General features: G+C 42.0%; 2 protein-coding genes across 8 annotated transcripts in view; one reads left to right on the forward strand and one right to left on the reverse strand.

Annotated features, from left to right (window-relative positions):
* Window positions 1–26,397, reverse strand: part of LOC124955166 (neuroligin-1-like) — an 88,018-nt gene that overhangs the window by 27,735 nt on the left and 33,886 nt on the right. For 5 of the 6 annotated variants that reach the window (XM_047509170.1, XM_047509171.1, XM_047509172.1 and 2 more), the window contains 2 exons: window positions 8,988–9,362; window positions 1–194 (listed from right to left, as the gene is read on the reverse strand). The exon at window positions 1–194 is cut by the window's left edge and continues 71 nt beyond it. In XM_047509170.1, the coding sequence (XP_047365126.1) occupies window positions 1–194; window positions 8,988–9,362 (569 nt within the window). Of the gene's footprint in view, window positions 195–8,987; window positions 9,363–22,888; window positions 26,208–26,397 lie in introns of those variants that run through there. The other variant, XM_047509173.1, reaches the window with a different exon arrangement.
* The window catches only part of LOC124955196, an 88,925-nt gene that overhangs the window by 24,946 nt on the left and 37,582 nt on the right, over window positions 1–26,397 (forward strand). For both annotated transcript variants that reach the window (XM_047509291.1, XM_047509290.1), the window contains exons 3-4: window positions 20,990–21,218; window positions 25,120–25,706. The gene's annotated coding sequence lies outside the window, so the exon portion shown is untranslated. The remainder of the gene's footprint in view (window positions 1–20,989; window positions 21,219–25,119; window positions 25,707–26,397) is intronic.

The following is a 26,397-nucleotide window of genomic DNA, read 5'->3' on the forward strand; positions in this document are numbered from 1 at the left end:
CTATTATACTTCCGAGTAGTAAACCCCAGATCCATGGTAATCCTATGAGATATCTCGTCAAAACTGCGATCATACCGGCTTCGACGAACCATGGTATCAGGCCTAACTTTGGAACGGTGATTTTCAGTCTCTTCAATGCTATTGGATCGAGATCCAATCCTGCCCTGGTTAGGATGATTACGAGTGCGATTTTTCTACAAACCAAAAATATTCCAATCTTATTTTTCTTCTCGTATTTCAATGACGAATGTTTTCATCTCTCGGGTATCCTCGAACGTGTCGCAAATATTGATTTCACCTGAAGCCTAGACAATAAAATACGTAGAAAGATAGAAAAGTAACGTCTCCTAGCTCTCGTATCGTTTGGTTCGTTCGTCGTTCGATCGTTTAGTTTGAGATTAAAAATGACAACGAATGTTCAAGTATCGGGAGGATTTTTAATATCGAAGTTTACGTGGCTTAACGATAGTCGTAGCGCGAACATTTCCAATGTTATCTCCTCGCAAAAGTTACCTATCGGCATCGTTTCTATCTAGGTCAACGAATTTATGTGTTTTTATTGTTCGATTTTGATTTTTGTCAACATCTCCAGATAAGATATTCTCATATTTGCTTCGACGAAGTTACGTACGATGTATCGAGAGAGGAAGAGCTCGTATTTTCGTCAGTCGTCGTTATTCTTGTCGATTATATGTGGCATCGACATTTAATTTTGCTGTAAATTCGACTTTCAGCTTCCAAGATTGCCGGTGTGTTTCTAGCGTAGCTCGTCGGACGGCACTCTCTCCCCTAGTCGTAGCGAGAACGTGTACTTGCCCTATCCTCCTCTTTGAAGGTGAAACTCCTAATAGGATAAGTTTTCGAAGGTGCACCTCCCTAAACCGGTTTTACAAAGTTCGACTCCTTCGATCGATTTTAACGAGCTCGAATTTTCCAAACTCCAAAGAGCGAGCGTCGATTTCGTAGACCTTTACCCATTTTACTTTTACATTTTATTTCTTTTTCTTTAACAGTGCGAACGTCAAAACGCTAGAAAAATTTTCCACACGGCTCTCGTCAGGTATCACACGGTTTATTATTTTCCGATCGTCGAATCTTAATCGTCGAATGTTTCCGATTCTTACCTTTTGAACTATCCTCGGATACTTTTGGTACTCGGTTGTCACGCGATAGATATATCTTTTTATCGATATCGAGAAATTAGCGATATCAGAAGCGAGAATGTTTCGATATCTTATCGATAGTGTTGTCTCGAGAGAGGGAGAGGGAGAGAGAGAGAGAGAGGGAAAATGTTTCGTCACCATCTTTAACTATCTCGGAGGATTAATTTCCATTTCTATGCGATCGATGCGCTCGTATTTTTGCGCGTTAATGCACACCCACGCGATGCGGACGAAAGATGCGTTTTCATTAGCTCCGAGCGTCATCCGTCGTCGTTTCTCGCGTTTCTCATGCCTTAATCAAGCCGACGCGAGGCGCGATGTTTTTTTTAATTGGGATTAACGCCTCTCTTGAAAAAGAAATGAAAAAGAAAATATGGTCAAGCTTTTCTCCCCCGACCACTTCTCCCACTCTTTTTCCTCGCCTTTTTCTTTTTTTCTTTCTTTTTCTTCTTTCTTTTTTTGCTTTTCTAGCTTTTTTAGAATCGAAAAGAGAAGAAAGAAAAGCGAACGAACTAGTGAACACTAGTGACGTCTACGAATGTGCTCGAACTCGCCCCTCGAAATCCCAGAGAAACGAAGGATTCGCTCGTTCTCACGGATTTGCGAGCGAGCTTTATCGTTCTCACTCTTGATCCATCTGTCCTATCGTAAAATCTATCTATCGAGCGCGTCTATACTCGCGCCTTTTACCTTACTCGGCCAACTTACGCAGCCACGTCTCGCTTTAAAAAGATCGTTTTCACGACATATTTCCTCGCTTTTATTTATGAACGATCGATACAACGTAAGTGACTAAGTAAGTACTTGATTATACGCTCGTACGAATGGAAACAAAGCGATGTCGATAACGAATTTTCTAAGAAAATCAAAGACGAAAATCAGTCTCAAGGTTATCTCCGAGTCGCAAACGTCGCTTGTATTTTATTACGTATCACCAGGTTCGATTAGGAATACCCGATAGATTTTACGAGATATATCTGACATGTGAAAATTCGACCAACCGAGAGAGGATTTTCATCGCGTAGGATTTTTCTGCGTCCGCAGGTGTACGTACATCATCGAAACGTAAGTTAAACGCGATCGAAAAAGTTGAATTTTAACTCGATCCAGCAATATTTCCTCTCGATTCCTATCAAAGAATATTATTGAGGACGTCGCGTGCACAGTTGCCGATCTTGCGATTTTCGTCAAACATCGAGGAAGATGAAAAGAGGGACTGCTCTTTCAGACGCTCGTCGTCGTCGTCCTAAAAGCCTACTTGGCTCTACGCCTTTGCTTTCAAATCTTTTATTTTATTACCCGCAGTTCTTTCTACGAGTCGTAAGAGTACACGACCCTGTCCGATTGGAAGCAGAAGAAGAGTAATTTAGTCTCTTACTCGTTGAAAAATATAAAGACGGATCGTCGAGACTATCGAGCGCGGTCGAACTACTCGCTAGCAGTCACTATGAGAGCGTATATTCGCCTCTATAAGAATCGGCCTTAACGCTCCTAACCCAGAAACGACGAAATTCCTGGCATGCCTTTGCGTTCCCCGATAACGTCGATTCGCGCAAGATGCTCGACCGCCTCCGTCTCGATGCGACACGTCTCTCGAATCGTCGATATAAAGCGCAATCTCCTCCTCCTCCTCCTCTGTCTCTGTCTCTCTCTCTCTCTCTCTCTCTCTCTCTCTCTCTCTCTCTCAGTACCAAGATACACACATACGTTCCCGTTTTTCTCTCAAGAATACGCACTCGTAAAGTAACAGAGGCATAATTTGTTATGTAACTCTTTTTCGCGAGAAAACTCTTTATCGAAGAAAGGCCTCGCTGTCGCTATGCCGCGCATCTCTGATTTACGATCGATGTAATCCGCGGACGCAGACCGAGCCTGTCGATCGTCGGAACGAAAGAAAAAGTACCTTCAACGAGCGTCTCCTCGTGCCCCACCCGTCTGTCTCGTCGTAGCTAGGTGTATGCGCGTAGCTTTCTTTTTTCAAGCACGATCGTAGAAAATGAATTTTCAATTCAAAGTGTTCAAAATTTTGGCTCTAATATTTTGCTCGTTTCTTCTTTCTTTTCCATCTCTACTCAAATAGAAATAGGAATTGCGAAGAACGTTTCGCAATCGTACACGCGTCCTTATTCTTGTCTCTCTCGACGTTTACGAGTATTCGATCGTATATGCACGTAATGATCCCAAGGATGTAAGAATTTATTGACCGTTTATACTTTCATGAATTTTTAATGATTTTTCTTACCTCCTTTTGACTCCCCGTAAGAAATAGGAGAAGAGAGAAATCAAAAGAGAGGAAAAAAGGAAGAAAATGAAGAAAGAGTAGCAACCGAATTTTCTAGGAGATCCCCTGTCGTTTCGCGTGGAAAATCTCAGCGATTATAAAGGACGTAAGAGAGCATTCTTAAGGGGGAAGGGGGAAAAGCTTCCCGGACAATTATACGAGTTATCTTACGACATTGTGGAAAGTAGGAGAAAAGGATAAAGAACGAAGGGGAAATAATATTGTTCTTACGTTGAAGTACCTCGTACTAATGGGACAGATTCATTCGGTTAAACGAACGGAATTAAGAGACGAAGCTCGTCTCTATCGGGGAAAAAATTCTGCTCTCGAAATTCCTTTTGGGATCTTTTATCTATATAATATAAAATGAGACAATCGCAGGACGAAAATATAGTTACATAAAAGCACGAGAATTCGAGCGAAGCACGAAGAATGCGCGTGTGGCGCGTTAAATAACAAGGTCTTGCTACGAGCCCGGAGCAACATTCTTCTTAATCGCCATCATCGGGAGGATCGTTTAGAGTACTGCTCGAGGTCTTTGCGATGTCTTGTGTGTGAGAATATACCGAGCATAGAAGAAAATATTATTGTACGTAAGTATATGTGCGACCTGATCTAAGATGCCCTGGAATGCGACGCACAGCCCACACTAATTTTCTCAAGTTCATCATTATCTTATCTTTACGTTTCCCACCAAAATCCTTCCTTTTATCGAGGAATAATTATTCGGGGAAGAACGATTGTCGGCAATGAGAAAAGCTTGGATCGCGTTTCTCACGCCGTCGTCAGGTGTCCACTCGAAATCTCGAATTTCGATTCTCTCGAACAAAGTTGGACCGTTTGCATAGACGTAATAGATTCCGCTGTAGGCTGTAGATCGAACGATGGAGAGAGAACGATGTTTCGAGATTTTCGAAACGTGGATGGCTCGCGCATCTCGCGTACAAAGCACAGGCGCGCGCCGCGCGTCGTGCACCGCGCCTCTATTGAATTCTCCGTTTTCTCCGTAAAAACGCACTCAATTTCGGACGTTGATCTTCGATTGTAAATAGTCTATTTGCTTAACGCTTTTCTGTACAGATAGATAGATACAGGTAGATAGGTAGATAGGAGCCTTCCAGTAGTTAGCTAACGTCGAGGAAAACGTGTCTGGTCGAGTTGTCACCGAGTAAACGTTTACGGATAAATATTTTCCAATCGATTTACTCCGCTAGCTTTCTATCCTGCGAGTATAACTCGGAGATAATCGTATTTTCTCGAACGATTTAACGTACCTACTGTTACATCTATGATGTATTATATCTTTTTATTAATAACAAGATAAAAGACGATGAGGACCATTCGACAGGTAGACACACAAGGGTGTTTAAATTGGGGGAGAGAGAGAGAGAGAGCGAGAGAGGGCTTTGCCCGATGTTAACATAAGGTAGAAAGCATCCACTACGCGTTTCGACGTGGTCATAGCTTAGCAAACGCAGAGAGACTAGAATAGGTGCGTTCCGCTGTTAAACGATCGAGATGCACGCTCGTTTAGGTAGGTCAAGCCGTCGTGTGCACCTATAATACGAAAGCTCGACCGAATCGAGCGTTTCATCGCGATGCGATCTAACAAAGTGCTTCGTACCTCGGAAAGCTTATCGAAAGTGTCATAAGGGTTGCGTCTATCCGATAAGAGCGAACGATCGAATCGTTACTTATTTTTTCTCTACGACTTCGATTGGCCTTTTATTCATTTTATTCATTTTATTCGTAATCCCTTGGATAAAGACGAATACTTAAAGAAAATGTTGATACATCGTAGTTTCGAAACGCCTGGATGGAAGAAACATTGTGGATTCCCAGCTGTATAGATCGAGAGTAAACCGACAGATAGCGAGTTTGTTTGCGTTCGAAGTAGCCACTGCGATAGCCGGAAATTCGCGTATATATACATGCTTGTATGCAGATTCGCGCGCGCGCGCGCGATGCCTAGATAAATACATATATACCTGTGGACAGTCTCCTTTTACCATCGTGTTTCTATACAAATATCGCGCGCGACGTTTGCTTTTACCTTTTAAAAGACGAAATGAGAGGACGTCGAAATGTTTTCTCTAGCATACCATACGTTCGCGTCCACCCTAGCCAAAGAAATGTCTTTGTAATTCGCGATAAAACGATATTTTTAGCCAACGCGAGTTTCGTGTAAACGATTCTACTGGAGGCTAACGTAGAAAAAGTGGGGAAGATAGTTTCTTTGTTTCGTCTCCCATCGCGTCCACGTGCTCGTATTTTCCTATAAGATATATCCATGGTATCGCTTCGGCCTTTCAATGATTCACGCTTCACCAGGAATTTCTCTTTCCCTCTAAAAGCGATGTAAATATACAGCGAAAGAATAAAATGTAGAAGAAAGAGAAAATTTAGAGCAAGAGCGACAGCTTCTCTCCGTTACGTCTCCTCTCCTTGTGTAAAGTCACAGGATGGAATAGCGCGGATGGGCGTCTCCCGGGTACGCTCCTACAGGCATTTTATAGACTGCTCCCGAATGCCACATTTAGTCTCTGTCCTTTCCATCTTCTTCCTTCCTTCCTTCCTTCCTTCCTTCCTTCCTTCCATTCTTTTCGTCTCTCTTTAATTCTCTCTCATTTTCTTTTCTTCTCGAGCAAGAGAAAAAGCAGCAAAACCATGGTTACGCGCGAAACTACGTCGCGCAAAAATTACCAGAATGCAAGATTCTCACGGGGGAATTTCTTTATAACTCGCGATAAAAATACGTTTGATGCGACAAGAATTTCAAGTAGAGTATTCGCACCAGATTATACATTGGTAGCTTCTACAATTTCCTTCCTTCGGCCTCAAATTTTTTCTCCTCGTAGAGATAGGATCCTCTTATTATTCTTCGAAAAGTCTCGTCGGCATCGTGGAACTATTGAAAACTTTACTTATCTCCTTCGCGATATTTTTCGATATTTTATACGCGCCTCGTAATCCTACAAGATAACGTTATATTTTTATTATAATGCTAGATAAAGCCACCGAGCTAGTAGTTGAGTAAAGTTGTTTTTTTTTTTTTTTTTTTTTTTTTGTCGTTTTTCTCTCTTTTTCTTTTCTTTTTCTTTTTTTTTTTTTTTTTTTTTTTTTTTTTTTTGGAAGGATTTCTCAAATATTCGAATCGATAAAAATGCGAATTATACTCATCGATTTCTGAATTCGTGTATTCGCGACGAGAAACGCCGCGAGCTATTTCTCTCGGGTAAAAGGCGCATAATATGGAAATTTACGCGTTAAACTAAAAGGGTGTACCAACGGAGTTTACCCTTTCGTAAACAAAACAACTTCACGAAGGCACTCTTAAAAAGTTTAGGCCACCGTGGAAATATACCGTCTCTCTCTCTCTTTCTCGGGAAAACTTCCTATAGCGTCGCTATTTTTAATTTAACCGTGTACCCTAGCGGCAAACCAAAAAGGTTGCAATTTTTTTCTTCGTCCTCTTTATCAAAATTCTTCAATTTCTAATACCGTACGGCATTATCGAGGCATTTATCGAGTTTTACGTAACGAAAAAAGGAAAAAAGAAGAAACAAAAGAAAAAGAAGAAAGAGAAGGAAATTATTGGATTTATTTTCCACCTAGGATATATTATCCTAATTACTTTAACGGTACGGAAGAGCACGTGGACTCCCGTGCGTCGTTTCTTCTCCATTGTCGATTCCGCTTGCGTGTATCGAAACGATCGTGAATATTAGTAGGCGAGACGAGCCGCGTGAAAGAAATTTCAGTGGCTGCAAATTAGATAGGCATTAGTCGAGGAAAGTTTAGATCGCATTCTTATTTAACATTCTACCTACGAAATTATCGAGATATTATGCAAATGTCTCTCGATACGTTACCGTCCATATCGTCCTCATCGAGTTCGTCCTTTAGACGAGAATTTTACTCTGAAACGTAATCGAAATCAAAGCTCGTGCAGCATTATCGTTCATTCGTTATCGATCTAAAAAGTCAAAGAAAAGAAAAAAGTTTTCATTTTATACGAAAAGTATTGAAACGTTATTTGAAATCAAATAAATTTTCGGTATTACCGAGTCTATAAAGTATGTAAAAAATTGAAAAAAGATCGCGTTTCGTTGTAGCGAAATAAACTTTACGCACGTTTTTCTTTTTTAGCAAGTGCTTTTATAAAACGCACATACACGTATAAATTTCGTATACGTTATAAAATCGTAAAATCGATTGATCCTAGCGCTATATAAATATAATATATTCGACGAGCTCGACTTTACTCGACTTTACTCGACTTTACTCGACTTTACTACGAAACCGTGGCTTTCTTCTCCGAAACGAATACTTTTGTACATTGTTCGAATCCTTTTATTCGTTCGTCTTCGCATGATCTCTCCCTCGGTTAATCCATCAAAATCCGATGCAAGCCAAGATCATCTTATTCGTGCATTTGCGTATCGGCCGTAACAACGTTTTGTCCGATATTAGGTATTCTCGTTTTATCGAAAGACAATACCATAATCTACATCTTGGCGTGGCAAGACATCGATCGATCTCATCGAAGGAGATTACAGAGGCAGAGATCGTACTCGTTATCTAATCTCATAAAAGAGAGAGAGAGAGAGAGAGAGAGAGATGACAGAAGCGTATTAACGCGAGACGGCTGCGGTCAGAACGCAAGCGTTTCGAACGGCAACCCGAGTTCCATCGTAATTATGCAGTTTGATGTAGCCGAGCACTCGAGTATAAGGTTCTAACCAGGCGAGTGTACGAGAGAGAGAGAGAGAGAGAGAGAGAGAGAGGAGGAGGAGGTCTATGTCGCTAGTGCCTGCCTGCCTGCCTGCTTGGCTGCTGCTGCTGCTGCTGCTGCTGCTGCCGCCTACTCTCTCCGAGTATCGTGCGTTATTAGACTAGCTTTAATGCCGGCGCATTACGACGCGGTGCTATTACGCGAAGGCTAATACGCGCGTATTTCGAGGGACCTCGCGAGCCTAGCCGAATAATCTCGTCGCTTCCTCTTAACACACGCCAGGATTATCGAGTCTCACGTTCTCCCTCTTTCGATAAATATCTATATCTTTACGTACTACTAAACGTCTGATCGATCAGTCTAGAGAGCCATATCGATCGATTATTTTCCAATATAACTCGCAAATTCGATTTATTCAAGAAAAATCGAAAGAGAAGAACATTACCGATCGTAAACGTCGCGTCAACCGATGCATATCGAATACGCGATATATATATTGCAATCCACTCTGAGAGAATACCGTTTGATATTCAACGCGAGCCACGAAGAAGAATCACCGTCTACGTCGACGACGTCGTACCTCCGAGTAAAAAAGGGGGGCACCTTAGGACTATCTGTTCGATCGAGGCTCGACGAACGAGGTCTCTCGCAACGTCTACGCGTGAGTTGAAACGACAATCGAGATCCGCCTCTTTCGTTACTTCTCTATTTTTTTTTTTTTTTTTTTTTTCTTTTCTTTTCTTTTCTTTAACGAAGCGATCGCGAGCGACTCGACGATGAAAAATCGGATCTACAAAGTTAAACTCACCGCAAGTTGGAGACGACGATGGCGTAACGGTCGTCGATGCTGATGAGGTTGGCGTTTTTCAGTATCATCCCCGTGATCAGCATCCCGATCAAAGCTGGTAGAGTCGTCAAGGAAAAGAGCCATCCTCCAAAGTGCGCGGCTATGCAGAGAGTGGCAAGACCGAAGAGAGGACCTCCGGGTGCTGCGTCCTTTCCGGCTATCGAATAGACGATACCCCAAACTAGCAGACCGAGTAGGAAAAGGCAAAGAACTCTTGCAAACTTTCGATAGCTCGGACAGAATGGCTGAGGACAGGCTCTTTTCCATCCAGGTGGCTCCCACGATGGTGTATCGTCGCGTCCATGACAACGGGCGCAAAATAGGTACAACCACGACCTGACACAAACAAATATCGTTCCTTTAGTTAGAAACTAGTTTTTAGTAGGTATCGACCACATCTCGTCGCTATCCGTATCTCGTTTGAAAAGTTTGAACTTTTATAGATTTTCTTCTCTCACCTCTCGAGCTCTTCCGAGTACTCGATCTTATCCCTAATGGAACTGGTCAGACTAAAGGCCGACTTTTTCCTATTACCGTTCATCCTTCCATTCTCCGCGAGATCGAACTTGTTGTGCTGCGGTATATTCTCGACGCTGTCGTAATTACTGCCGGTATGATGAAGTATCGACTTCCTTCTACCTTGATCCGAATTGTGCTCGGAACTGGAGCTTATACGACGATGATGTTCGAACGCAGGATTATCCACGCCGAAGATTTGCTCGCTTATCGAGACGCGTCTTTTCGTTAATTCCTCGCACGGTCTCGTCGCAGTTTTACTCTCCATCTCCATTTTCCGTTAAAACTCTGTCTCTCGCTCTCTCTCTCTCTCTCTCTCTCTCTCTCTCGTGCAGCTTCGTATTATAAACGATCGTAAGTGATAGGAACGGACGTCGCAATTGGTTCGACTTGACTCGACTCGACTCGACTCGACTCGACTCGACTCGAAGAAGAGAAAGAAATGTAAGACTCCGAGGAAGGTGTCACGCTCTCGACCACGATCGCGTCGCTAATGTTTTCCAACGATGCGCGCTCGTACTACGATTCGCGTCTTTCACACCTTGGCCCGCTTTTGCCATCGGTTTGTCTAACACTCGGACGATACTCCGTAAACCTTATTTACGACGAACACGAGACTTGGATGACGATGTATTGTCGATCTCTCACTTTGTTCATCTGATTAGCGTGCTTTTCAAACTTTTCTCGATTCTTGTTTGTTTTTTATTTTCTCTCTCGCTCTCTCCCAACTATTTCTAAGCTGTCGCTGGAAATGGTCAAAATACGTTCGATTCTTTGACAGAAGCATAACGCGCGCGTCTCATTTTTCACGAATTGAGACGAGGCGAGGCGAGTTATCGTCGAGCTCGGTTAACTAGCGACTAAACGTCGCGAAATATCCGTCGCGGACACTGCCCGTCCGTCCGTACGTACGTACGTACGTCCGTACGGACGTACATACGTATGTACGTGCTTGCTTGTGCGCCTCCACGTATGTAATACGTATGAGAATGGTGGGGCTACGTAAAAAGTACCTACTTCACGTATGCGTATGGTGTGCGTCGTCGACAGTGCGCTAATCATTCTTACTACCACGTTGTTCAACATAGCACAGGATGGGCGCAGCTGGACGCTTCATTGACAGTCCGTTCGATGGATGGGCGAGAGCCTCTAACTCGTCATAGTTACGAGCTCTAACAGAACGTTTCATATTTTTGTTTGTTTGTTTTCTCTTTTTTTTTCTTTTTTTTTTTTTTTCTTTTTTTTTCTCTTTTTTTTTTTTACGGACAAATCTCGCTCGATACTACGATTTTCCTTCGTTTTTATTTGTACCAGATAGAGTAATAACAATGTTTATTAATGGCGATTAGTCGTTGAATAGAAAACTTTGAATATTTATGCGTTACAACTTTGCGAATAACGTACGCTCGATTGCACACGCGTATTTACTTATTATACTTGGCCGGCATCGAGAGAGAGAGAGAGAGAGAGAAATAGCATTTCGAAGCGTAGCACACAAACGAGAGAAGTAGAATTATCGTCGTTTCGACGCAGCGATTAGCTTTTTCGATCAAGTAATACTTTTCGTTTGATAACCTAGATCTCCCTCTTTATCTCTCTCGCTTTGAAGAATAAGTAAAATCGATCGATCGATCGAGATCGATCCGAACAACAACGTCGTCGTCGTCGTCGTCGTCGTCGTCGTCGTTGTTTCGATATTTCGCTTAATTTTTGCCAGTCAGACGTCAAACTTTCTTCTTTGTGTACATATTTCTCGAGAGATCTTACCTAATCGATTAAAAACATTCTCGTCTTTCCACCCATCGAATTCTCCGTTTATTACGTCGTATTGTTTCTTTTTATCGCGAGCCAGCAATCAAATAGAAGCACACGATTAACGTTAATCCGAATCTCGTGAGTGCGATCACGTGGTATTTTGTTCCGATACGAATAAGTATTAGAATTGCATCATTAATAATAATCGAATTACAAAGTACGACAATAAGACGATACGTTGTCGTCGGTTATCTACGATTGCACGACGACCGGAGATCGAGCAGAGAAAAGAAAAACGACTATTGTTTCGAGGAGACGACATCTTTTGGCACAATTTGTGCACATTCGGAGCACGATACCTACGTTTCGTGACTAATCATTTCTCGTTGATGATACTTGGATCGAGGAGGGACGACGAGATAGCGAGAGCGAGGAGGAGGAGGGCGTCCGTTGAAAGCGGTCGAGAGCGGTCGTTGTCTCTAATCCGCTGACGCGATTCATCTTCCTGCCACGTTGGAACGCGATGCATGTTCGCGACTCGATTGTACTCGGTATTACGGTCAGTGTTGGGAATTAATTACGCTACATGCTGCGCGTTTCGAAAGCGTTGATTGAAAATTTCAAGGGACGAGCTTTCTTGGTTGGTCTTCGCCGATTTTGCCGACAGCTAATTCCTCTCTCTCTCTCTCCCTCTCTCTCTCTCTCTCTCTCTGCCTTGACGATTATTGCAATGTCAAATGGACACACGTTATCGAAAAAACTATACTCTTATCTAATCAACTTATGTATAAGAAATTGTACAATAATACACTTAGAAGAATGAAAATTCTCTATTTCGATAAATTCTTTTCAAACTTTTAATCGATCGTAAAAACTCAACATTAGTCTCAGCCAAAGGAATAAATAACTAAGAGAAAAAAAGGAAAATAAAAAAAAATCGATGGATCGTCGAGACGATGAAGAATCACGCGGGGAACTTTTCTTTACTTCTCGAACAGAAATCAAATCGATCTCGAACGTCGAAAACTCGCGGTCTATTTCCGACGCGTATTGTATGGATCTCGCGCGCTACACGCACACGTGCACTCTGCGGCAATCGTATTCGCCAAAAAGTCGTCCATTTTTCTTTCGTCGAACAAGAAAGCAAGCCGCGCGCTAAAAGAAACAAAAGAAAACGTTGAAAATCCTCCGAGCGATTCCTCTTGGTTCGACTCGAATCACATATATACAAATATACATATATACATATGTACATCTATATATCCCGCGACTGGCAATAGGTTGCGATTTTTCGTCCTTCATCGGACATTCCGTGGACGTCGACAGTCACGCGAGAATCGTCTGCTTCGTCCCTCGGAAACGAGCATTAGAGAGAGAGAGAGAGAGAGAGAGAGAGAGAGAGAGAGAGAGAGAGAGAGAGAGAGAGAGAGAGAAACGACGACAACGACGACGACGAGGTCGAAGATAGGATTGGAATTGCAAATATCCCTCTCCTTTGGTCTCTTTCCCCCTTCTCATCTCGCGTTAACCCCTGTGCTCGTACACACGCACGCGAATAGATGAACTCGTGTGCTGGTAAAAGCCTCCTACGTTCGAGACACTTGCTATAGTTATTGCTACAGAGAGAGAGAGAGAGGAGGGAGAAAGAGAGACGGATAAAATTTATTATACCCATGGCAATGATATTACGATAGTGGATATGTAAGAGAAAAGAAATATATCAAATAGATTATACTTATTAAAAAGATTCTAAAGAGGATAAAAGATAATGATTCTAGATAAAAGTTTATTTCAAATACAATAAATCAGAACGTTGTTTTTTAATGGAATGAGACACGATAAATCTGAAGAAGAAAAGACCAGATGAAATAAATAGATTGCTAGATATTTAGTTTCATTCTATCCAAAATCTTGAGACATTTATAAAAATTTTATAGAAAGGGAATAGCAGTAATAATGGAAATAAAAGAAAAATGGAGCGAGCGAACAAAGAGAAACACGATGACAGAATCCAAAACGTAAAAAAATAGTTTCGGATCGTAACATATAGGAGAAGAAGAAGAAAGCATTCTTTCGGACTTTCTTTTCAAGGTTTAGAAATCCGAAGCTATCCCGGCAGTGTCTTCGATTCGAAGACGAGGGAGGGGGTGGAAAAGGGAAAGAGAGAGAAGATCTCGACATGGACGAGAACGTGAACGAGGACGTGTAGTTTCGTGGAAAATGCCGCTGGCACGAGCGATACTTCGAATTAGCTTAAAAGCCTCGGGGGCAAGTCCGCTAGCAACATGTCGGTGATGCTACCAGAGTAAAAGAGAGAGAGAGAGAGAGAGAGAGAGAGAGAAGGCAGGACGTGCATTCCCTCGTATATCACTCGGAGATAAAGGACTGCCAGAGCACGATGGAAAGTATAGTGGTTTCGGCGACAACCCCCGGATGGGTAGTCCAGCTGCCACATTTTCTCTCTCTCTCTCACTCTCTCTCTCTCTCTCTCTCTCTCTCCCTCCATCTCACCCGCTCGCTTTCTTCTTCCCTCAACTGGTAATCATTCCGAAGGTGAGAAACAGACGGGAGAGCACGGACAGAGAAAAATCGCGCGCCCTTCGAAGCTTCTTTTTCTTCTTCTTTCTTCTTTCCTCTCGATTCTCCTCGAGGCAAAAGCTTTTCAATTGTTTAGCTCTCGTCGCCAAGATCTTTCAACTCTCTTCCTCTTTATCCTAAAAACATGCGCATATCAAAACAAAATGTCGATCAATGCTGTACGATCTTAGGATCGTACCTACACTATCGACACGAGGTCATACTTACCGTCCATTCATTTTTACCTTTTCCTCTTTTTTCTTTCTTTCTTTTTTTTTTTTTTTTTTTCCTTTTACAGGATTACCTTACGAAGATAAATTGATTTGATTTCGTTCGTAGATCGTTTTATAAATTAGAACCCAGGTAACACCGAATATAATTACCGAATACGATTATTGTTTCTCTTGATACGAAGGATAACGGAAAAGATGACATTGGTCACGGACAAGACTTTCCTTCCTTAGATGCGTACGGATAAATGTTTCACATTTGCATAATAGATGTAATAGATAGGGTCTATGCGTCCTTCTGACCGACTCGTCGGACGCAGAGATTAATAAAATTTCATAGCGATGGAAGAGAACGGCGCGTAGATAATCGCGATACATCGCTAAGAACTGAATGGATCCACTCGTTCATTTGTCCTTGAACTTGGAATTTTCCAAAAAATATCGCGAGTATTTTTTTCTCTTTCTTTTTCTTTTATATATATATATATATGTATTTTCGGAAACTCTCTGGCCCCTTCGCGGCTTTGCGCTAACGAAAGGAATTATCATAAAGGAGTTATCTCTCGTTAACAGCGCTCCGATAATCATCTCACGTGAAACTGTTTTTCGTCGTATACTCATGTGACCATACTAACGCGCATACAACGTATTGGCCACCAAAGGTACGAGCTCTATTCGAGTTTTACAAGTTTCTACGCGAAGTAGGAAAGCCTTGGGAAGCATGTGAGAGTTTGATTTTGCGTCAACGCCGATGGGAGCGAAACGGATCTTTGTAAAAGATTAACAGCGCAAAGGTAGAAGAAGAATGAGACGAGGGTAGGAATTTTAGAATAGGTATTATTAACAGCGTAGTCGCGTCAACGAGAGAACGATAATTGTAAAACAATCGAAGAAACGATAGCCAAAGGCCACTGGTTTAGAAGGAAACGGAATTCACAGGTGGATTAGAGTTGATACATACGTTAGCGAGCGAAGCGGGACGAGTTAAAGGAGGACCGAGCTTCTGCTCGGTCGGTGCCAATTAGCCCTCATTATCGCGCGAGATGACGAAGAAGGGGGAACAGAGAGACGACGGTGTCACGAGAATGTAGAGGGAGGAGGAAGAAGAGCTCGAGGAGGAGTAGAAGACGAGCGAACGAGCATAGAGTAGAAGCGTGAACGAGATTCTCTTGGACGCGTGCATCGTTTGCTCTATATCTCCGTGAAACGATGTGTCGTCCAGAATAATTTATCGAGTACTCCCCGTTATCCGCATTCGTGTCGAAACCCGTGGCGTTCGACATCGACGTATAGTCGACTGAACTCTACCGAACATGATCTCCCATCGGAAAGCATTGTCCCACAACCTATTCTATCCGAGGGAAGACTTGCCAAAATCGTATCACTTAATGTATCAAACTTCTTTTATGATTTCTTACGTGATCGGTTGATAATGACAGAGTTTAAACTTTAATTATGTCTTATATACATATATATATATATATACATATATATATATATATATATATATATGTATATATTATTAATCAGCCATCGTAATTTTTTCGCTTTTGCCTTTCCGTTTATTTGATTTTAATTTTAGAACGAAAGAAAAGCGTACTGTAAATATATCGACGATCTTTTATAGCCTGGTCGAAGAGGAAACGTCGAAGAAGTCGACGACGAGGGAAAATAATTCGCGTGCCATTTCGCACGTGCCACTACACACTCTCGGAATTACTTTACCTCTATTCGAAAGACGAGGGCGATGACGAATCGTTAAATTATACCGTCGAAATGCTGAGAAGAGAAAATCCCTACGACCGAATTGTCCACAGGCCGCGATTTGTGCAGCGAGTGTACTATTCCTTTTCTTTTTCGTCTTTTCGTTCGACCCACGTATGCAGAGATATAATACTTTACCTACGGTGTAAACACGTACGCACGTAGGTGAATTTACATCTACATTCGACACAGTTGTCCCATAATGAAAACTAAAAAAAGTAAAGGAATATATTTAACCGAACGAATCGTCGATATATATATTCCACAGGTGTCGAGGCGAATAATCTAACGAACGGATCGTTAGATTAATCGAAATAAATTTGTTCATATTTTTCGGTATTTTCAGTGCTCCACGGGGCGCATTCGATAATTCGATTAATTAGAAAACTTTGAAACGATAACGAGAACGCATCGATTCGTTTAACAAACGATATTAATCTAATAGGGTTTTCATTTTTTTTTTTTTTTCTTTTTTTTAAATAACCTACCTCTTTTATTTTTCTACCTTTCAATAAATATTTGTACGGTGGTTCTCTCAGGAAAAAAGTAAAAAGAAAAGAAAAACGTACGATACGTTTTTCAAAAATGTACTTACGTATTCCATCCACGCGTCTTTGCGATCTTTGAGAATAGTATTCCGAGCAGGTACGGACGAATTTCACCTGTGCAAATATGCCGCCCGTTAAGAGTACCATCGAACAAAGGAGTTTCATTTTCGAGTCGATAGTGTTTCCCGCTGAGGAAGCAAATGATTATAAAAATAAAAAGCGACTTAATGAAGGTTCTATTATAAATCCAGACGCATTCCATGCGATACGAATATCGTATACGAGCGTCGTTAAAGTAACGATAGCCACCAAAGTTTTTTCTATTTTTATGATAATGCCATCTTATCGATTTATCTATCGATCAAAAACGATGTAGAGAGTTGCCAAATACTTATGACACTGGAATGTCTCTGATATCGGGACTACCGATTTCTCTCTCTCTCTCTCTCTCTCTCTCTTTCTCTCTCTGAATAACCATCCATCCATTCGTCTCCTTCGCAACGTGGCGTCGAGGGAGTGTTAGAAGGATGACGAACGACGAGCTAACCCTACGATGTAACCGGCACCATTGGCTCGTCGCTTTTCGCTGTTTTCGAATTCGACACGACTCTCTCTCTCTCTCTCTCGCTCTCTCTCTCTCTCTGTCTCTACTCGCCGTTCGCGAAATTGGCTTCGCTCGTCAAAATTTTCTCCCAGCAACGATCGTTCGATGGTTCTCGAGATTCGTGAAACGAATCGATAAATTTTTCGAGCTCGTAAAATAAAATGAAATAATCAAATGTAATAAATATTTCTGTGTCGTTGGTCTCTTTTTTTAAGTTTAATTGGTTCGTATCTCATTCAATATTCTCTTCGTTCTTTTTCATTTTCCCTGTATTTAATATGTTCTCGATCATCCATAAAATTCCGTTTCGCTTGTAAACTTTGATCCGTCGTCATCGTCGTCTTCAAATATAATGACGTATTCATAGGTTTGGTTTAGCGATACGTAATTTTCCGAGTGGATCGCTCAAAGGTAGCGAAAGACAAAGCTAATGAAACCCTTAGTAGCTCGCTCTATACCATCGTCTAGTTCCTTGCGATACACTTTCGATCGATCGTTTGGTTAAACCGCTCTTCCGATTGGCTCTTAACGGACTTGGGAGCCTCTTGCAACGTTGTTCCGAGAGTCGATTCTCGATATTGTACGAGTACCGTTTCGCTTCTCGTCTACGAGAAAATTGCCTCTTGTGCTTGCAAAGAACGGCTACGAATGAATCTTGCTTTTTCTTTTTCCTTTTCCTTTTCCTTTATTTTTCTTACGGTAAGAGCTCTTATCATTCTCTACATCTTTTCCTCCCTATAATATATAACAAAAAGCACGAAAAGTACGATTCCTGGCTCGGCTTACCTTTTCCATTTTTCCTACCAACGTTGAGTCATAAATTACGATCGAAGGAGATAGGAGAGAGAGAGAGAGAGAGAGAGAGAGAGAGAGAGAGAGAGAGAGAGAGACTACTACTATCGGCAAAGTTAATTAGTCGAAATTCCGGCGAGGCGATGCCCTCTGAAACTCGCAGGCGCACGCATCAACACTTGTGCGCTCGATCGAACGGTCCTCGAAATGCTCTTTTCACCTTTCCATGGAAACGTCCTATCCGAGGTCGATCGCTGAACTTGTTATTGACTTTGCGTATGGAACGAGCGAACGTGGAAGAAACGACGAGGACGATTCCTCCGATGCCTTCGATTCTACGTTTATCACGATCGTCTTTCGAATATACCCACCTATTATTTCCGACATAAAGCAGAATATCGAGATAAAAATAATAAAAGTTTTACTTACTTTTCGGACCAGACCGAGATGATCATGCCAGGACGAATGCTTCCCACTTTGATTTTTAACACAACACGGTCGTTTCAACGTCAAAACTCTTCTTTCCCTCTTTTCTCTTCTCTTTACTCATCACGATGTCTCAAAGGGTTCATCTTAGAATAATCGGTTAGATCGCTCTTTGTCGCATACACCCTTAACGAAGTTTCCCATTGAACTGCCTTTCGAGGTAGCGTCGAGCGTGTACGCCTGAATCGCTAAGCTCGACTAAACTTAGAACTTTGCATGCTTATACCTCGTATCGATTTGGTAAACTTGACAACTCTTCGATACGACGACAAACGTTGATCATCGTATCCACCGTCGACGTTAAAAATTCACGATACGTGAGGTGTAATGTGTCTATTGTACCTTTTCACGTTCGATGTCTTCACTGTCCACCGACTCGAATGTTTTTTTTTCTTTCTTTCTTTCTTTCTTTCTTTCTTTTCTTTCTAGAGACTAAAAATTATACATTAAGTCGAGTCGATAGTTTTCCTTTAATGCGTATGTAAAAAAACGTAGGTTTTACGACTTTTTACCCAACCTTTTTGCGACTTTTTTGCGACTGAGATTCACTCGATAAATGTCTATGTGTGTACGTGTAAGGAAAACTTGGCTCGATTCTTTTTTTTTCTTCTAACTTTGTTAAAATTCGATCGACGTAAAAAGAATTTATATAGGTCGGAGACTGTCTGAGCAGGTTCTTTTTTTCTTTTTGAGACGTTTGCATCGTCAACGATCGCCGACAGGGCCGGTACGTCTATGTGCCAATGTCCTATAATACAGATAGGTTGTCCGAAAAGATTTTCTTTCCATACGCTGACACGAGGCAGCATATTTACGCATAGATATTAATTACTTATAAACCTGAAATAGTGGATCGTGTAAACACAGAAAATCTTATCGATCGATGAAAATTTCTCTATATGAAAATATTTGCTCTGGAGGCTGTGGCGCTACGATCGATGCCCTGATTACCACTTTCGAACTAAATACACAAAGTGAGAGAGAGAGAGAGAGAGAGAGAGAGAAAACGTGCAATTTGCTTTTTCTAAAATCGTACGATTCTAGGAGAAGGATTTTCTTTTCTCTCCTCCATCGAGGGGAGAAAAGGAGAAGAAAAGAGATAAGCGAATCCACGAGACGAGACGATAGTTTGAGTACGCTCGTATCGATCACAGTTGTTCGATACAAAGAGGAGATACAAGATAGTAATGTGAATACGCGATGGTCGAAAAAGATACGATGGTTAGGATACGCGTATAGGTGTATTCGCGGTAGAAGGAGAAACAGTTCTCGGATAAGTTGTTGGATGTTTTATCGGCACGACGAAAGGACGGTATATCGTATGGTAGGCCGAAGAACCGAGAATCGAATCGTTCAAATACCGATGGGAATTGAAAAATCCAAGACCGGAAATAGCCCTCTTTCTCTCTTTGATAAGAGATCTCCTAATCGAAAAGTTAACGAACGAGAATGTAATTTTTCATCAAGATTGAACATTTGTTTATGATTCGATTAGGAAATCTCCCAGTTATGTCGATTATCTCGACAAATTTGATTTAAAGCTACGACGGGAGATTTACATATGTAGCACGTCGAACGTAATTAATGGAAACGTAACGAGCTCGAACTGACGTCGTTGTTTTTCGAGATACAAATTACGCATAAGAGACAACTTGCACAATTTTCTCTCTCTCTCTCTCTCTCTCTCTCTCTCTCTCTCTCTCTCATATAAAATTTCACGCGTTATACGACTAATATGTCCAACGTAGGTATATTAAAAGCTACAATTCGTTTCAGATACCGTGTTTGATAAACGTTCGTAATTTCTCATAAGCTTTTCTGTCTCGTTCCAACGTTGTTCTATTTTCCTTCTTGTTTTTTTACATCGATATTGACTTTCAACGTCGATCAACATTGTTCGTTAATACTTCAAAATAATTTAGATTCATTTTTCGTGCAGCTCGTAATGTAGTAGAGTTGGCAAAGGAAGCTGTCTATCTTTTTCTCTCTCTCTCTCGCTCTCTCTTTCTGTCTTTGTGTCTCTCGGAGACGACGCGTGCGCAAGTTGGAAACTCCTTTGTCGTTTTTCTTCTTTTCTTTTCCGAAAGTTATTGTGAGCATTGTTGTAAGGTAGGAAGGATTGTGGGGGAGTAAAGCAAGAGGTAGGTGAACCAAGCGGATCCTCTTTCGTTTTAAAGGAAGATAAAGGAGCTCGGATAGGAGGTAACTCCGGTGAGAGGTAGCTCTCATTCCCAGCTTCATCCAGCCCATCTCACCCCTTACGCCATGGTATTCGCTAATCCACTTTGTTAGCTTTAACGACGACGCTCCGGCGGTTTATATGCGCCGCTTTTATCGAGTTCCACGAATGTAGAAGCAACGAGTCTCGTTGACGTTCGAAGAAAACCCGTCTCGTCAAACGAATCACCGTTATCTCATTATCCTCGCGATTCACCGTTCTCCTTTCTCCACCTCTTTTCATTCTCTATTTTGTCGTTGTCGGTTCAATCGACGAATCGATATATATACATATATATCCGAGCAGATAATTACGAAAGTAGCTCGAGTTAGATAGTTAGTTTTTCTACAGTAATAGTAGTTGTCTTTTCTCATGCTTTTTACTTTTCACGAAGAACAATTTTCAATGTGGATCGTACATATATTTTTAATAACGCACACGTACGTAATATAAATTGGCTTTCTCTTTTTCAGATTCTTCGCTTACCTCGTCGAAATTTATTCGAACGATGTGCGAGTACCTGGTGAAACGTACGTTTAGTCATTGTTCGTGTCTTTCCAAAGAAGAAACGATAAAGAAGGAAAGGAATGCGGAGCTGACCGGAGCGTTATAATTCAAAGGAAATGCGCTAGTTTCTTCGCACAGACGACGACGACGACGTTCTCCTTCTCCATTCTGTACACATCTACGGACAGACGAATGGTGAGTTCATTACGTACGTACACACGTAGAAAGAGCACTTCATTTACATCCAAGCACAACATGTTAGGTAAAAGGTGTAGGGTACGTGTGTGCGCGCGCACGTCCTCGGAAGGCTAGCCGCGAAGGAAAGCTAACGTATAGCGGTTGGTACTCGGTCTATGCCACGAACCTGTATGGCATGACTAATTATACTTCAGCCCGCGGCAGATCTCGTTCGTTCCGACCCTCAAGAGGCGGAAAGCACCCCATTAAAGCACGAGCTTCGGCCACCGACGTCGTCGCTGCCATCTCCTCCGAAAGACGTCGATACGATCCTACGACTCTCGGTAGGGAGAAAAAGAAAGGAGGGGGGGGGAGAGAGAGAGAGAGAGAGAGAACTTTAAAGAAGCGAAATCATAGGGGAAGCTTTTGGTGATTCTTTTTCGTGACTTTTAACATCGTGTCTCTTACCTTTTTCTTATTTCTTTTCCTTTTTCGCGGCAAACCTTTGATCTTTCTCTCTCTCTCTTGTTCTTCCTACCACTTATCTATTTATCTTTGTCTTTCTATTTATTCTCTCTCTCTCTCTCTCTCTCTGTCTCTGCGTTGGTTGCACGTATCACTTTAGCGGTATACCTTGCCTAGAAACGATTCTTGAGATTGCTCTTCTCGCTCCTCCTCCTTTTCCTTCTCCTCCTTCTCGCCTCCGCCCCCAGCAACGACGAGGGAAACTTTCCATTACCCTAAAACATTGAGCCTGTCGGTAGTCTCCCCTAAGGGCAACACCCCACCACAGTCCTTGTCTCGAGGCTCGTTCATTCTCCTCATCCTCTTACTTGGTCGCAAAGACCTTGGAGAAGGAAAGGAGGCCGAGGAAACCGGAATAGAGACGTTTTCGACGACGAAAAACTACTCTCCCTTCTTTTACTAGGTTTTCAGTACAGCAAAACCCTTCGACGAGAATCCTACAAGAAGGAAGGAAAGACCACTTACGTTTGTGCCGACTTCCTTGACATTATTCGCCGATCTTTCTTTTATATTCCTTTTTCCGACTCTCTCTCTCTCTCTCTGTTCGACTCTTTTTATAAGAATATTTTTCGCCGAGTTAGCGTGGCTTTCGTTTTGAAGTAAGAAGCAACGTCTGTACGAGCGTATGTACATATGTGTACACACGCGTTACGATACGGATTCCTCTTTTATAATGACCGTCACGCAAAAAACGTCGCTATACCTTCCATTAAAGTTTGTGTGCGCGCGAGTTTTAACGTATGTACATACGTACGTTTTATTACAACACTCTTATATGCTTTACGATTTTCCGGCTTTTTCACGAAAAATATAACTCTTGTAACCTCCGTGTTCTTCGTGCAATAAAATTTTACGTATATAGGTATGTCTACGTACGTGCACCTCTTCTGCAAGCTTGGAGGAGTAAGGAAAGAAAAGAAGGAGAAATTTTTTCCCTTAAACAAATTCACTTTCTCTTGCTTATATTATGTTGTTCTTGCATCGTTGCGTCGCCTTCTCCTGCGAAATTTCAAGATTAATCGAAAATAATGAGAAAAGATGCGAGACGATCGTGATGAGGAAATGACTCGAAATTTAAAAAAACAAAAAATATAGATACAGTATGGATAGAGTTGTCCAGAATCTATATACGTAAATTGGGATGGAGAAAATTGCAAGATCGATCACGTTTTAAATGCTTCAAGTATTTATTTAAACAAATCCCAACATTCCAAACATTGATAGATGTATATGAGTGTATGTTCCTCCCATTTCTTTTTATTTTTGAATCCTGTGTGCGCGTACAAAATCGAATATTTGCACGTCCATTCTTCGTTAGTTTCTTTTCGATCGAATCGAAATGAATTTACTTCGAATTATTTATTATCTTTTACGCGAGGGAAAAATGAGCGCGCCGCTGTCAATCGATTATTATTATCCCTTGCAATATTTTATTATAGATTATTTTTACGTTTTTCCTTTTCTTTGTTTCATTCATTTTAGATTTACGCAAGGCGTACGCGATCGACATTCGGATTACAAAGAACTTTTTCTTTTTTTTCTTTCTTTTTTTTCTTTTTTTTTTTTTTTTTTTTTTTTTTTTTGTTTTTTTTCCTTCTTTTTCTTTATTTTCTTTTTTCTTCTTTTTTCTTTCATCCTATCTCTTATTTACGACGGCCGAGTGTCCCTTGGACTATAAGCTAAGTTTTAATAATCAATTAGCTCACGTCATTTAACGTATGGCCCCACGCACGGGTTTTCATTTTCCTCTCCAATTTTTACCAAGTTTCTCTTAAACGTTAGAAGAAGGAGGTGTGCTTACAACGATCTTTTATTCATAACGTCTTCTTGTTCCTTCTCTTTTAATCTCTATATTATTATAGGCTTATATGTCATTTTTACGGCAGTCACTCGAGGGAAGAACGAGGAGAAGACTTCTCGTCCGATTTTTGGTACTTCTTGGTGCGTTGTGCGTCTTTTCGCGTATTCATTTTCTCGTTGTTGTATTTTCCCTTTTTTTCTATTGCATTCTCTATTCCTTTCGCGTCTCCAATCCCATAATCGTTTTACAGATCGTTATTATGGATCGTAAGCGACGCGTTGTAACTCGCGTTATGGAAGCGTATTGATCGAAAAAAATTCACAATATTTATTCGGTCCTCTCGATCGCCATATAAAATCATTCACAAAGGATTCGTAAAACGCAAAGCGGTCCATTAAATACCGGAAACGGAGTAAATTCGGAGTAAGCACCTCCCTCCTCCCCCAGTAAAAAAGAAAAAAAGAAAAGAAGTATACTAGGATGGACCCGGACGCTCTCTTTGCTTTTTTCAAGCATCGCCATCGAAATCGACATCGTATTTCCAATAGTGCATATAATTTATACAATTTTATTTCATCAACTTCCTCTTCCTTACATGATTATTGTTTTTCCTTTTCACTCTTACTTTCTATCGTTTTCTTCGTGACTTTTCGCAATCACACTCGTAAACTACATCACAATTCGCTGACACGATACATACGTCGAGAATTGGAGAATTGAGGAATTTAAAGGATTTTGCGATATCGGATTCGTACAAATTCACGTTCGCGCCCAGATAAACGATCCCGTACGATTTCTTTTCATATTTTTCGATACATGTGTGTGTGTGTGTGTGTATGCGCGCGCGCGCGCGCGTGTGTGTGTGTGTGTGTGTATACGATATATATATATATATATATATACATATATATCGTATCACCGTACAAACCTAAAGTCGAGGCTCGTACCTTCCAATTCCTCGAATAATTCCACTTAGTGCTATGACAAATCCGGATGAGCGAACATCGAGGAAACGTGTCCGCGTAGTCTCTCTGTCTTCCTGAGACCGTATCAATCCCTAACGCGTCGCAGCAATGACTGCCACGATAACGCGACCCGAGAGAGAAAGAAAGAGAGAAAGAGAGAGAGAGAGAGAGAGAGAGAGAGAGAGAGAGAGAGAGAGAGAGAGAGAGAGAGAGAGAGAGAGAAAGGGGAGAGAGAAAACTCATCGGAAGACGAAATTTTCCGGGTGCTAGTAGCTATCTTTAAAATCCTTGAGAACGTCTACTTAATCTCTCTCGGGAGCCGTTATATCTTTGACTAGACGATAAAATTCTTTCTCTTTAGGTAGGAGAAATTCGTCGAGTTCTCTCGAGTCTTGTCCCTTTTCTTGTAAATACTTATTGTTAGCGTAAGCTCTCCTTTTCGCTCTCGGAACGTAATTAACTACTGAACACTTTCGTAGCGCACTATATCAAAGAAAGAAATTCTTTAAAAAGCCCCGCGTCAAGTAAATCGAACTTTTCAATTGTTTCTGGTATCGCCCGATTGGAGCGCGTCAAACCGATATCTCTTGAATCTGCACGCGTTTCTTAGCGCTACCGGGTGTTCCAGGTTGACGAAGAATCCCAGGACAGGTGAGACCGACGTTGGGAGCTGGAACCTTGGGAGGTGGCGGTGGTTCCGGGAGTTCCTCGTTATCGTCGTCGTCGTCGTCCTCATCGTCGTCGTCGTCATCATCGTCGTCGTCGTCGCTGTCGAGGACACCGTCTATCATATTGTCATCGTCCTGCATCCTGGCTATGGTAGCGTCGATGCACGGCGAGGGTGTTCGTGTTCTCTGTACGCATGGATTTCTACTGTAGGACGGTGGCTCGAGGACTCTCTTCCCGCCGCCCGGTGGCGGAGAACATTGAAATTCTTGAAGCTGAAGCTCCAACTCTTGTACGAGCTTGGCCTTGTGTCCTTGAGGACTCGTTCCTGGAGAATCGATCAGATTCATCGAGGACAATCTTTGTTTTCCAGGTGGACCGCCGATCTCGATACCGGAACAACCAGCCTCCAATAGTTCCTCCTTCTTCTTGTCGCCGAAAGCCGAGAGACCAGAATTACCAGACGCGTTCCTGTCGCGCTGATGATATATACCCGCGAAGATGATGATGTTTAGGAGCAAGAGAAATATCCCAACGGCGATGGTTACGGTGAGAGCGGTTGTGTAGCTCTGATAATAACTCGAAGTTAACTTTCGAAGGAGATTGTTGGGTCCCGGGCCAAGATTCGAGTGCTGCGACTGTGTCTTCGAAGTACTCGCTATCGTGGTCGCGGTCGCGTTGGGCGTGCATTCGGTCGTCGATGTCGACGTGTGCGACGACACCGAGGAAGGTTCGGTTGGCGAGGGCATAGGCAATGGTGGCGCTGGCAAAGGCAGGGCCGTACTCTGCGGACGTACCGCGCCCTCGTACAAATTCGAACTGTCCGCCAGATGATGATGACGCATGCTGATCTCGTAACCGGGCCGGTGCAGCTGCGGCAACAGATTCAACCAAAGTGACATCTTATGACCTCTGTAGTGCGAGCGCAGCTTCGTCACATGGCCTGCCTCCAAATAAAGCTGATTTATCGAGTCGTACGATTCCCAAAAGGGTGGACTAGTCAGGCCACTCTCCGTACCGGACGTCAAAGAACTCGCTCGGTTTGGATCTCTGAAAGCATACGATTCGTCGTCCGCCTTCGTCTCTTACGACTAATATTCTCGACAAAGTCCTTAATTCGCGCGATCGAAGGTCACGCGAGTAAGACAATAGTAATTTCATTGAACGCCTTTGTAACGCATCTAGACAAAAGAAAAAAAGTCGAAAGTAAAAGTCCCAATCGATTGTCCTCGAGATGTGT

The sequence above is a fragment of the Vespa velutina genome, chromosome 17 (assembly GCF_912470025.1).
Source record: "Vespa velutina chromosome 17, iVesVel2.1, whole genome shotgun sequence".
NCBI lineage: Eukaryota > Metazoa > Arthropoda > Insecta > Hymenoptera > Vespidae > Vespa > Vespa velutina.